Below are 13,731 nucleotides of genomic sequence, written 5' to 3' on the forward strand. Positions count from 1 at the left end.
CTTCAACAAGTTTATTAATAGTTATCATAAGTCTGTTGAGTTTTTCATCCATTGAGAATATAGACACTCTTATATTAATATATGCACCCTCATAAATTGTTAAAATAGCTGTTACTGACGCCACTTTGAGTCACCAAACTTTTAACCGTCTCACTTGAACGCAACCTTACTTTCAACATATGGCGCAAAAATTGAGGGCGTAAAGATTATCACAATGGAATGAATATGCAGGCCCCAATTCAAGTTTCAAGCTTGAATGTTTACGGCCATTGTGCGTAAGAAGAAAGAAAAAAAGGGGGAAAGGGTTTATTGAAGGAGCGGGCCTGTCGTCAAGGAAATAACCGACTTAATTTGTTATGCTACACAAATAGACACGCGCGCGCCAAATGTAAGACAACAATCAAGGTTCATCACTTCATACATTTGAATATCCGATTGACCTGCAGCGGAGTATTGTTATTTGACCGCCTAAAAAGAATAATCACGTTACTTGCCAAATAAAAGAGCTTCCGAACTATAGTGGAAGTAAGAGCTACCATAGACAATGAACATCAATTCCAATTGATATTATTTAATTGGGAACATGGTTCAATATACACGCTTTTCTATGTTTAATAAATAACCAATTTAATCATTGAATTAGCTTCTTTTTCTCCTTTCTTAATTGATTAATGTAACCTAAAATGAGATGCTTGAGTTTCTTTAAATCTAAGATCATGGGTTTTTATTAATTGCATTTCGAAAAAAAGAAATGCACGCATTAAGTTGAGTATCAGCCAAGAAATTAGGTTAAAATACACATGCAACGTGTTCTCAATCCTTGTTCATTGTTTATTTCTTTACTATAAAATGCATCCAGTAATATATACTTGCGATTTGCATTCATGATTTCAATATGCATAAAAACCATATCATCAATACCTAATCAAGCTAATAATAGTTTGAACTTTGCAAATTTGAAGAATTTGGTTATTTCACAGCATAGTGGAACAAGAACATTTCTACAATTTACGCTCATTGAAGAAATTACCCTAAAGAGCTATCCTATCTAAAGCAGATGGTAACGTATGACAATGAAACGTATTGTATTTAAAATATATATGATTGACACGTCTAGTAAATCATACTTTATTCTACTTTTTATTTGTCTATAGTACATCAAAAGACAACATTTTAAATAAGCAGCCATTGACTCCTATAAAGCTCTCCTTTTATGTCTTGCTCTTTTCTTTCTACTTTGCTTGGCATCAGCTTACTCGTCTTTTATAAAGACAACAATACAGGGACTTAAATCCAATAGAAGATATATGGCTCGATATTGAAGCAACACTCAAGGAACGCCAAACTTCCTCTTCTTTTAATGCTCCAAAGTCAAACTACAGTCTTTCACGAGAGGAGAAGCAAAGGGCGATTGTCGAATACGATAATACTCAAGAAAAAGACAGGTGACGTTTGTCGACCAGCGCTGTAGTAGAAAATAAAATGAAAGCATCCGGTAAAGATTTCTTCTTTTGAGCATCCAGTGCATTCGAATGATACTGAATTTGGATGATGCAATCTGGAAAAGGTACTTTACAGCTGATACAATACAAAGCTCTTGGACAAGTTCCCATAGAGATTATGAGAGTACACCAACTCATATGATAAGGAGTCGCCGATAGGAAAAGAGTTCTGCAAATATGTATAAAGCTAAAAAGCATATTCTCTTATCTGATAGCAGATTCTGAAAACTTTAGCAATGGTAGTCAATTAAAATTTGAAGATTATTCCAAGGTCAGCCTTTTGCATGGACTGTATCCATTTGTATACAAGCTTTTCAGAGATAACTGCATTCAAGGAAAGCTTGGTGAACTCGACAGTGTTGTAGTAACACTTGGAATAAATGTCAATCGGTCCCTTGTTCAAAGTCGACAACAAAGAACTGAGATTATGTGAAGTTGGAAGGTATACTGTTACCATTGCATACGATAAGCGTATGAACGACTGGTCAAAACTACCAAAGACGCTAAGAGATATGCTTTGCAAGCTTGTTAAGCACATAGTCCCAGTCAAACCAATAATTTATCAATCGTTGGAATTCTTATAATGGGTCTCATCATGGAAATGCTAAGAATGGATATTCCTCGTGAGTGTTCAATAACAAGAATATTAAGAATGTTTGAATTCCATTCGTCTCTCAATAGCGTAGATGTACTGTTCTTGAAGTCAGCTTGAAACAAAGCAGGCTATTCTTTAGAACGTTAGACAACTTGAAGGCAAAAGAAAGTCTTTTGAATTCTTAAACATGAGATAATCTAACGCTTAAATTGTATAAAATAACAAGAAAATCACATGAAATTAACTGACGCATATCATATTCAACTCTACCCATTTTTAGATCACATCTATTTTTATATAAATTAACGTATCTTCATTCGCTGACACAGGATAAGCTATCATCTTTTCTAATTAACCGATGACGGTCCGGTTTAAGGTTGCACATGTTTATCTGCCGACTGACCGGAGAAGGACAAGACGCCCAAAGCAGTATAGAGATTAACGTCGGCGGACAATAGGGTATAAAACGTAGCTGACTTTGATGTATGGCATACTTCGGCAACACCAAATAGATTATAAAAATGGCCATCCTGTTCTCACAGGTAGTAAATATATTCTTAACCTTTGTTTTGTCGCATACCTGACTTAGCGAAAGGAAAGAAGAACAAGTGTATCTGTTTACCATTTCTAATTTCGTATGATGTTCATAGCTCAGGGACCTTGCCTGATAACGGCAAGTCATCCGAGTTTATCAAACTATGTGTAAGCCAATGAGACGATTGGTCAAGAAATGAGCAGTGTACTAAAATGACGTACAGGATGCAAGAAACAATTTGAAAGACAAGATGAAGAACACACAGATTAATTTCAAGTTAAGAGAAATACAATGTATTAGAAAGAGTGCATCCTATAGCTACATGCCCCTTTATGCATTTGAGGCCTTTTTTTAAAAAAGAAGTCTGCTAAACGATTACCATTGCACTAAGTTCCTACTTGCCATAAGTCACGGTCGATGCACGCTCTAGAGAATGTATCTTATGGGTACACATGCTGCGGATATATACGTCCGACACACTGTAAATATTCTGTCATTCTTGTGGAATTGAATCGACGATCAAATGCTCATTAAACTGGAACAGGTCTCTTGCACTATTGAGCACTGCATGTCAATTCATATGGAGTAGTAAAACAATCCGTTAACCAAGCCTCATACTGGTTATCATGACTCTCTTCTGGAAGCAAAGCCAAGGTTTGGTTGTTTGTTTCTTGAGGTAAGTAGTTAAATTTATCTATTATTGCTGAAAGAAAGAGAAGATAAACCAAAAAAGAAGGCCAGTTGAGTGACACATGAAGTTACTCCTGATGATATACCGTATACCAGATTATACTCAACAACGAGCTCTACTGCACCGCCGCGTTCTGATGATTTTAACCTTTCCTTCAAATACCCTTCACTAAATCGGTGTACAGCTCGTGATGCTTCAGGTCTGCTTCGCTTTCGAAATAACCTATTTTAAAAATTCAGCGCCAAACGTATATTGTCGTATGAGATTACTATAAATCTATACTCTAAGCATGAATAACACAAAGAGACTGACAGCAATATATGTTATTAGCATATAACGCAACATGCTCAACTATTATTTGCCATAATTAAATTGGTTTCTTAATAGTTCTGTCTTCATATAAAACGACGCTGTTTGTAATAATGGGCTCTCTCTCGTCTCAATATACAGTAAAGAGGATATATAGAGGTTCATCGACAGGCATTTCTCTTAATACTTCTTTATTTATTCGAGACATACCACACATCTGAAGATTCAACCACCAAGTGGATTCAAGATCAGCTAAACTATGGCTTACCTGTGATACTAAATTGAATCTGATTTGGATATAGTAACACAGCTATCTAATATGTATATTATTTCTCTTTACATAGATGATGAACACCCAAGAGGCCGACTAGCTCTGGTTATTATACAATGAAAAGCAACAGTACTACAACAAGGGACTAAGAAACGTAGACTATGCACAAGATCATAAGAAGACATACGAAAGAAGCAGATCATCAAGCTCACGCAATGCAATGTCAGTGAATAGTCCATAAGCAAACGCGGACTATGTACGTGATAGATAAAATTGATATGTCTTATAAAGTATCCACTCATACATCTTCTTATTTGTAGAATGTTATCAAAGGTGACAGTTTGCTATTTTTTAATGATAAATCGATTGCAACAATATGCAAGTCATATGGAAAAGGACCTTTCCAGAGATACAGCTCGTTTCCCAAGGAGGAACAGGCGGTGTGTGGTCTCTGTATAGATGAAAGATTGGACTTAGGCAATAACAATGAATCGAACCAAAAAAAGTTATTCGCAAATGACCAATAGAGCTATCTCAATGAGTATTTTGGATCAAAGAAGACAAATCATCTTCCTAAACTCAACAACAGCACCAAAGAAAAAATAAAAGATATCATAAACCAAATCAAGAGTAATGAAGAAGAAGAGGCTTATTATATGGCATTAAAGAGTGTGAGAAGCGCTCACCCTAACAATAAATGGATCTTTAGAGTACTTGGCTATGTGTAAGTATAGCTTCTTTTATTTTTAATTAGATATAAGAAACCCTCTATACAATCATTACGATATTACAACATATATTAACTTCTAAACTGCATTTCGTTTTTAGAATCAATGCATACAGAAAACATTCACATGTATTCACAAATCCAACAGGGAAAGTCAGTGAATTTGACTTTATGATAAAACTACGAGAAGAAGTTTTGGAGTTGATGGTTGGAAATGACAAGGAATTGTACATCAAATGGGGAGAAACCTCTACTGATACCACAACAGCAGTCAAGCGCATTAACAACAACAACAAGCCCTACACTATTGGTTTCAACGTAGATAGAAGTGTTTTATATTATCAAAAAGACAGGTCAATAATTTTGGGACTCTTTATAAAGCTCCCGCTAAAATGATATTTTAGTCAATGATTTGAAAATCTACTACATAACTTGTATCAACATGCTTGATGAATTTACCTGTGGCTGATTATGATTCTACTCTCTTAACAACACCACGTTGTTCAAGGGGTCATCGTCAGGGATATAACCATTGAATTTATTCTTTGATGTGCTAATTCTTTTGTTGATTGCAACAGGAAGAATCGCGTGTCAAGTATTAAGAGTAGTAGATATATGTCACGTTGAATCAGCTAGAGCGTTCACTAATTTTGGAAAGGTTGCCAGTGACAAGTTTAAACTTGCAGCCGAAACCAAATGTACTATTGATGACATTGTAATGTCAGGAAAAATCACCAAACAACGCATCATCAGTATGCAAAGCCTACAGATATTTGGATTACAAGCTATTACATCCACTTTGAACTTTCTTGATCGCGGATTTTATGTCAACTGTCTTGATTATGATCTTTCATTTAGCAACAAATTTAGCCTTTTCGCAGACATTGAATCATGTGGATACGTCAATTGATAATCTTTAAAAGAACTTGTCAAACTGTTGCCTCTTTGTCAAATCAAGCATATTGCGATCAGCTCCTTTCATTTGGAAAGTTGTTTAGTCATGAGGAATCGGATGATAACAATGGTAAGTATTGCAACCCAAATTGGGTAGCCGGTACCTTTTTATCATCAACAAGCAAAGCGATCTTATTCCCTAAACAGTTTCTTACCAATGCTTTGTCCGCGAACAGGTCCAGTAAGAGAAAAAATTCAAAATGCTATCTTGATAATGGTGCCGAAGTTATTTCAGTATACAACAAAGTGTCGCATAAGAAACGAAACCACGCAACAGAAAACGAGAGCTCCAATAAAAAAATGGATAGAGGAAAGTAAATTTGAGGATATATCTTTTATCCAAAAAGAGGCGCTGTCAAATCTATCAGGTGCTGACACCTGAGATCCCAAGGTGAATAGATTGTCGCGAGGCCCAAAGGTAATGTGGCTAATCTCTGGTATCAAATGTAGGGTAACTAGAGCTGTTCGTCAGCTTGGGAAAAGGCCCTTTCGGATCGCATGAAATGAAAATCTGGACAATGAGATTATAGAAAACCTTTTAACTGTGATTGCCCAATGTAATCCCTTCGTACGCATTTGTCATCATGCATATGAGATATTGAGCAACCATGAGAATTCCAGCATCAACAGCGAGGATATATCTAATAACAATGGCTCTGCCGAAAGCAGATCGCCTTATATTATCATCAATTCATCAATGAGAATGAATTTGATTGAAGGAGGCGGATAGACACACTTGCAACCTGTCAACAATGGAAGAAGTTACTGTAGTTATTCCTATTGAGTATAGCGACAAAAGCTTCCGTGGCATCGTTCGTACCTTGAGAAGCAGCACTAGAATTGATAGTCTCCGTTGAAGACATGATTTTGAGCAGCATTTTCAACGTATCAACCAGACGCATGCTGTATACGTGTGTACCAATTACGTACTGATATTTCATCATGGAACATATGGGCATCATTAGGGTTTGTGTTTCTTCTTTTCCCTCTTTAACACTACTTCTCCAATCACTGTTCCTGGTGTTTAAATGATTCCTGTACTATTTTATTACTCTTATCCCATCACTTTTATAAATATGAATACTTTGGAAACCATAGCAGGGTGTGCAGTATGTCAAAAGTGGAGCGACTTTTCATTCGAAAAACATTTTACTTTTAAACATAATTAATTAATAAAGACAATGTTGTCGATCGTTAATTTAACATGACAAAACTATCCGCAGTTACCTTTCCTTTTTCCTTTTTTCTTTACTTCAACATGAAGCGAAAGAAAGATGATGACTCTCTATCTCCAAAGGCAAAGCGCAATAAAGGGAAAGGTATGTAAGCTACAGAGTTGACATGAGATTTATTAAGGGCCCATTTAGTCGTCAATCGCGGGCTCCCTTCTTTGTTTGCATAAATGTAAACAAATTTATTCAAAAATATAGCTTTTGAAGCAAGTGATGATGACTTTCAAGAAACTCCGTTACTTAGAAAAGGTAAAGATAACATATATTAGTTCCATCTGTTTTATAACTGAGCGTTGTAATAGGCAAGAACATTCGTACTACTTTGAAAGCTGTTAAAGAAGACACATCTGCTCCTGGCCTTTCAAATGTTGTTATCGGTGACAAGGTATCTATGCCTACAGACAATAAAGATACGTGTGTTCAAGATGTATTACCTGCTCCTATTCCTTCTACTAGCTGTACTTCTGCTCCCATCAAGAGCTCCAAAAAATATCAAGACAAGGTTGATATGGCTGAAGCACTTAAAAAGGAAAAAGAAAATAATAAGACGACAGGCAATGAGCAAAAACAAGTATGATGTCCTTCTTATAGTGGAACCGATCACTCTCGCTCCTCCAGCAAGGTGTGTTCTATGAATAAATCAAAAACAAAGCTTCCAAAGCCCAAGGATACTGTCGAGAAAACTATTGTAACCAAGACATCTTTGGCTAATACTTGCAAATATTCCAAGTTTGTTACCTTGATTCAAGAAGTGGTTGACCATATCACTCAATTGTTATATGCTGGATCCATTTTTGCTAATTACTATTTCTTGAAACTTCGTGAAAATGGTGAAGAATTACCTATGATCACTCAAAATCTGTTCTATAATATATTTTTCACCTTTGCTGGCCAAAGAAAGCATGCCTCTGATAGTATCAAGAAGAGCTTCAAGACCTTTTGTGAATCTACTTCTCTTATTCAAACTGGACCAAAACAAAGAGTGCACTCTGTCCTCAAGTGCGAACCTTGTGGTACAGTGTGGGATGGCGATGTGAACAGTGCATTAAATATATATGGTATCTTTGTTTACAAATCAAAACACGACAATGAAAGTCCTCCCTCCTTCAAAAGACCTTCAAAAGACTTACGGTGCTCCTGGGTTTAATGCGTTGTCCATAACGGTAGTACATTTCTTAACGCCTCGGTAAGTATAAAATGAACAATACATTACTATCTATTCATGAGTCTTTTAGTTAAAGATTGCATATAGAGTAAATAGGCAACTTGAAATGATAAAGGAAAAAAGAGATTTTACAATAAGAAGCAAGACTTTTTTTATATATAAAACTGTCTCTCTTTCTTTGATGTCTTTACGTTTCACACATTCTCTTTTTCTTTTTTATTTTCCTTTTCCCCTCTCTTTTTCTTTCTCTATCTTTATCTCACTTTCAAAATGAATTATTTGATACGCCTTAAACCAAAGTCGATACATAAATTATCTGCGACTACAAGATGTTCACAATACATCATTCATCGTCATGTAAAGAACTTTTTTAAAAAAGAAAGGGGGACTTTTCCACTTACTATATTAGAACTAGATCTCAACAGAACTTCAGCATCAGTTTGAAGAAGAGCTACCAGAAGTAAGCGATTTATAAACAATGAATGACCTTACATATCTTATCCCTATCACAGACACATGTCCTTCACAAAAAGTTATCTGGTGCTCGTATGTTTGTGCTAAACAGACCTGAAAAATTAAACGCATTAAATCTGAGCATGATAAGGAATATTGGACCTCAACTGAAGGCCTGGGAGGTATCAACCCTGGCTAAAGTCATTATTATGAAAAGTACGGGTAAAGGGAAGTTTAGTGTAGGAGATGATATATTAGGTAATGTTAAATACATTATATACAGCATTCCCATACTAAAAACCCTTTTATTCATAGACATTTTACAAAAGGCAAACGCAAGGGATCCAGATGCGTTATACTTTTTTCAGGATAAATTTAGTCTAGTGCAAATGATTGCAACACTTCAAACACCCTACATATCTATTTTAGACGGTTATGCATGTAAGCGTCATTGTGTTTATATGAATAAATCTAATAGCCATATCAAGTAGGTGGAGCCTTAGGCTTATTCATACATGGACCTTTCAGAATAGCAACAGAGAGAACCATATTTGCCCTACCAGAGACAAGCATAGGTGCCTTTCTAAGCTCAGGCTCTAGCTTTTATCTACCTCGTTTGGATGGTGAAATTGGAACTTATTTGGCATTAACCGGTAGCAGAGTGGAAGGAATAGATACGTTGTAAAGTAATTGTTGCGCAATTTATATATATGATGATGCTCTTTTTCTTAACCTTTATTTTCTATACTCGGTAGCTTTTCTGGAATTGCAACACATTATATTCCTTCTTCAAGGATCCCTGCTTTAGAAGATAGATTAGTTGATTTGGAGACTTCAGAACATGAAATCATACAAAGAGTGTTGGAAAAGTTTGTTGAACCAAAATCAGTCAACAAGGTTGGATTTCAGAAAGAGGTTAGAGAAGTTATTGATAGGTATGGAGAAAAAAAGAAAGATGGAATGTTTATGATAACCCTCCATTAGATGCTTTGCCCATGATACCATAGAAGATATCATCAACGCCCTTGACCAAGAAAAATCAACCGCTTGGACGCGTGAAACCAAACAGAAACTACTATCTTTATCGCCAACAAGTTTGAAGGTCACACTAAAGGCTTTAAGAAAGGGCCGATCCATGTCGCTGGTCGATTGTTTAAAAATGGAGTTTGATCTTATTCAAAAATTTTTAGTAACTAGAGACTTTCATGAAGGTGTAGAGGCTATGTTTTTGAGTAAACCTAGACGAAAGCCACGATGGGAACCTTCTCGATTAGGAGATATATCAGATGAAGAGATAGATCAGCTTTATTTTAATCAACCAGCGCCCAATCAACTAATACTGTCATCAAAAAAAGACCTTAGACACTATCCTTATGCCAGATATTCATTACCAACCGAGGAAGACGTTCGGCTGGCGATTACAGGGGAAGGCCCAGAGTTTAAACTCGAAGGCAGATTAAAGGCACAGGAGGATATCATCTCATGGTTTGTCAGTGGACATAGAGGAAAGTGGGGAGTAAAAGAAAAAGTACAGGACATACTGGATCGCAAGGCTGAAGTACTGACAGAGCAAGATGGTGTTGTATGGAAGAGTTGATTTATATTCCGCTAAACCATCACTTTGCTTACATTATTACATTGCCTTAAAAGCCACCCCTTTTGTGAATATTTATTTTTCTTTTTTTTACGTACGCCCATTTTATAGATCTAATAATGACAACTTACTATGAAGTTCTTGGAGTGAGCGAAACTGCTTCTCTTGACTTAATAAAACAAAGATTTCACCAGTTAATATTACAAGTAAGAAAAACATGCAACAGAAATGAAGAAAGAGTGTCTCATGATTAAACAACAGCATCATCCAGACAAATCAACCAATGAAAACAATTATACAGCACAAAAGGTCTTGAAAGCATGGGAAGTGCTAAGGAATGCTGAGAGCCGTAAAAAATACGATATCGAGCTTGAAAGCAAAAGAAACAAAAACGATTTAGCTATCGGTGCCGAGATTGATTTGGATGATATGGAATATGCAGAAGAAGATAGAAGCTACTTTTATGAATGTCGTTGTTCTGGAGATTACATAATCACAGAAATAGACCTTGAACATGGCATTGACATTGTAGGCTGCAACAATTGTTCACTCAAGATTCGAGTGTTGTATGAAGTCTTGGAAGAAGAAGAGTGATAAAAGTCACATTATAAACATGGGCTTTTTTCTTTCATAAAAAATATATACATGTCACTTTTATCAACATTTACATCTCTTGTCAGATTAACTCCATTATTACAAAACACAAGACAGTTCGCGGTCAAAGCGACTAAACAAGAACGGAAAAAGATCATTTTAAGAGATGAAGATTTGATTGAGACATTTGTAAAAGGTTCTGGTCCTGGTGGCCAATGTATAAATAAACGATCGACTTGTGTAGACTTGCGTCATATTCCTACTGGTATCCGAGTTCAGGTAAACTAAAAAAGGGGGGAGGAAAGGATGAAATACTAAATAGACTAGTGTCAACAATCACGGTCACTTGCTGATAATCGAGGTATAGCTCGAAAGCTACTACGTGAAAAATTGGACGAATTGGAGAACGGTCCACTGAGCAAGGTGGCTCAAAAGGCGGCAAAGATAGCAAAACAAAAAGCGCGCAGAGCAAAACGTGCTAAAGCCAAGTATGGCACTAAGCCTGATAGTGATCAAGATCCAGCAGCTGATCTATCTTCATCATCCGCCATTTAAAGGACATGTGTTGGATAAGGAACCATATGTCACCTAAACTCCTCATATATAATATATTTTTAAACAAGCTACTGTTATAGGAAAATTGTATTAAATACTATGGCTTTGAATCCAAATATAGAACTTTTTTTTTTTTTTTTTTACTTTCTCCTATTTTCCCCTTTTCATGTAAAGAACTTGTTTGCTATCTGCAAAGAGGGGCTATTTTTTGCAAAATGAAGTTATTCATTAAAGTAATGATGTTACAGCTTAAACAAAGAAGTATGAAATCATCTGGTGCATGTTCTAAATCATACATGGTGCACGGGCGTGAAACCATCCTACAGCTTAATTCCAGAACCTCCTCGCTTTTACCATTTTGCCTGATGCCTTGTTACTCCTTTTTATAGTATCGTGAGTTCATTAAGCGGATTTGTCAATAAATATTCAGCCTTTTTCACCTTTTTTATGTTTTGTGTTTATGACCATTTATTGTTCTCTAAAACATATCTTCAATAACATCTTCTTCTCTTCTCTTTCTTTTCTGTCTTTATATTTCATGTCTATTACCTTTTATTTAATGTTTTGCAACTAGAGATGGGCGTTTTCACTACAAAGGTTTGTCCTACATGCAAAGGCAGAAAATAAAATGCAGGTGCTATACATTGTTAAAATAACGTAACAATTGACATACAATGGAGAATCAGTAAACAGATTCATAAACCATACCCTTCCCTCCTTCCATGTATATACATCTATACTGGTTTAGTATATTAAACTCAGGAGATAGCACATCAGAATGCGTGGTGTATATAGATTTTATTTTGAAGCCGATCGGTTCTATGTGATTGAAACAGGTCAATCTTTTAATCTTAGGAGGAGGGGGAAGGGGAGGTAAGATGAGAGGGTAACTATTCAAGTAAGGTCCTCATCAGGTCTTGTAGGGGACAGATGACCTTTTACCCAAAAGAAAAAAAGTTATGCAGGAGGCCGCAAACAGAGTGTAACAGTGATAATGACCCAAAGAGTGATTCATTTGGTGATTAAGGAGTTTTTATAAATATAGTAGAAAAAAACGTATGTAAAAGCTACTTTTCTCTTTTCCTTTCTTTTTCTTTTACTTTCCTAAAACGACAATTATAACTTGGAGAATAAACAACAACAGACAATGCTATACACACACAAAAAAGACTCTGCTTCTCCAATTCATCACGTGAATGATGACCTGAAGAAAAAGAAGACTTCATTTATAAAATATTCTACAAGAAGAGCTCATGAAGAGCAATACGGATCCACAACTTGCTCTCCATCAAAATATGATAGTCTTTGCGCTATGATGATTGAGGATCGCATTCGGTTATACCAAGAGAAATATAAACATTTTATGGAGGCAGATACCCAATTAAGGACTTGGATCAACGCTAATAAGCAAAAGGGTCCACCTTTAGCCTTGAAAGAAGGTAACATTTGTAAATGATTTTTCTTGAGTCTATAACTAATGGCGGTATATAGCTTTTCCATGTCTACGACCACGAATGTCTAGTATATCAACACCATTAAGCTCTAGCAAACGAAAAAGCCTACTTTTGCACTCAAATCAGGAATTTGACGTAGCCTCTCCTGCACCTAAAGCTTCCTTCAGCACTTTTCTTAAAAAGGCAATGCGACCCTCTGACAGCACTCAAACTAGGCATCATAACAAGAGTAGTCCTCACCATTTAGGAAGGTCAGACAGTCGTCTATCTGAGGCTCCCAAGCCGCGCGCATCTGCTTCGACATCTTCAAAGAGCCACCGATTTTTCCTGAGTAGCTCCTTCAACCGTCTTTCTCTTCTCAAACAGCCTATCGCTTCTCCGCACGATCCGAACGTTGTCCGAGCAAAGGTAGATCAGGTAGAACCGCCCTGTCTGGACCATCAGGGCACCTTTAGCAAAAGAAAGCAACAAGGATTACCAGCCATACTAGAGCATTCTAAAAATAATAACAGTACGGCCAAGACATCTAAACAGATCACTAGAAAGAACACTAGACCGCAATCGACTATTGTACCATACTCTCCATCTTCTGTATTTTTAGACAGACTTCAACGGGATAATCTATATGAAGAAAGAGAATGTCAAATGATCCAACCCAATACATACAACAAGACAACGATTTATGCTACGGTTGGCAAGAAGGGTCTCCGTGGACACGACAATCTTGCACCATCTCATTGTGGCTTTAAAGATCTAGATGATAAGGAAGATATATTAAATGAGCCACGATCAAGTAAGCTTCATCGAATGGCATTCAAAAGCTCAACGGTCGGAAAAGCAAGTGCAAGAAACATCCTGGACTCAAAAAACAAGCACGATATTATTGATCAACACAGATCGGCAATGACAGAACAGTCTCCACAAAAGAAACGAATTTCGTTTTCACTAGCGCCTTCTTTATCATCCCTTCGCTTTATGCCACAGAAATCGAGCTTCTTGAAACGGCAGAGTATGTTGGCTTAATTCTTTTTCTTTTTGTTAACGGAATGTATTTTTTTCTTTGTTTTTGTAAATATATTTTAAATAAAAATAAGATATTT

General features: G+C 36.3%; 6 protein-coding genes across 6 annotated transcripts; all 6 read left to right on the forward strand.

The window, feature by feature from the left end:
* Positions 1 to 4,559: 4,559 nt before the first annotated feature.
* On the forward strand, positions 4,560 to 5,540 carry RHIMIDRAFT_288052 (uncharacterized protein; the record flags this gene model as incomplete). Its single annotated transcript, XM_023613529.1, has 3 exons — positions 4,560 to 4,627; positions 4,732 to 4,958; positions 5,209 to 5,540. 3 exons carry the CDS (start codon positions 4,560 to 4,562, stop codon positions 5,538 to 5,540), a joined length of 627 nt encoding a protein of 208 aa, XP_023470779.1.
* A 1,302-nt stretch (positions 5,541 to 6,842) lies between these two features.
* On the forward strand, positions 6,843 to 8,068 carry RHIMIDRAFT_243196 (uncharacterized protein; the record flags this gene model as incomplete). Its single annotated transcript, XM_023609912.1, has 6 exons — positions 6,843 to 6,903; positions 7,015 to 7,065; positions 7,119 to 7,387; positions 7,439 to 7,874; positions 7,912 to 8,002; positions 8,044 to 8,068. 6 exons carry the CDS (start codon positions 6,843 to 6,845, stop codon positions 8,066 to 8,068), a joined length of 933 nt encoding a protein of 310 aa, XP_023470780.1.
* A 395-nt stretch (positions 8,069 to 8,463) lies between these two features.
* Positions 8,464 to 10,031, forward strand: RHIMIDRAFT_196816 (ClpP/crotonase; the record flags this gene model as incomplete). Its single annotated transcript, XM_023606153.1, has 5 exons — positions 8,464 to 8,692; positions 8,750 to 8,875; positions 8,923 to 9,115; positions 9,190 to 9,369; positions 9,419 to 10,031. 5 exons carry the CDS (start codon positions 8,464 to 8,466, stop codon positions 10,029 to 10,031), a joined length of 1,341 nt encoding a protein of 446 aa, XP_023470781.1.
* A 116-nt stretch (positions 10,032 to 10,147) lies between these two features.
* On the forward strand, positions 10,148 to 10,622 carry RHIMIDRAFT_232512 (DNAJ heat shock N-terminal domain-containing protein; the record flags this gene model as incomplete). The annotated part of the gene is made up of 2 exons (XM_023607755.1): positions 10,148 to 10,234; positions 10,290 to 10,622. 2 exons carry the CDS (start codon positions 10,148 to 10,150, stop codon positions 10,620 to 10,622), a joined length of 420 nt encoding a protein of 139 aa, XP_023470782.1.
* A 51-nt stretch (positions 10,623 to 10,673) lies between these two features.
* RHIMIDRAFT_232513 (uncharacterized protein) lies at positions 10,674 to 11,177 on the forward strand (the record flags this gene model as incomplete). Its single annotated transcript, XM_023607756.1, has 2 exons — positions 10,674 to 10,901; positions 10,950 to 11,177. 2 exons carry the CDS (start codon positions 10,674 to 10,676, stop codon positions 11,175 to 11,177), a joined length of 456 nt encoding a protein of 151 aa, XP_023470783.1.
* A 1,147-nt stretch (positions 11,178 to 12,324) lies between these two features.
* Positions 12,325 to 13,654, forward strand: RHIMIDRAFT_232514 (uncharacterized protein; the record flags this gene model as incomplete). Its single annotated transcript, XM_023607757.1, has 2 exons — positions 12,325 to 12,616; positions 12,669 to 13,654. 2 exons carry the CDS (start codon positions 12,325 to 12,327, stop codon positions 13,652 to 13,654), a joined length of 1,278 nt encoding a protein of 425 aa, XP_023470784.1.
* Positions 13,655 to 13,731: the final 77 nt, after the last annotated feature.

Source organism: Rhizopus microsporus (genome assembly GCF_002708625.1).
Source record: "Rhizopus microsporus ATCC 52813 unplaced genomic scaffold scaffold_1, whole genome shotgun sequence".
NCBI lineage: Eukaryota > Fungi > Mucoromycota > Mucoromycetes > Mucorales > Rhizopodaceae > Rhizopus > Rhizopus microsporus.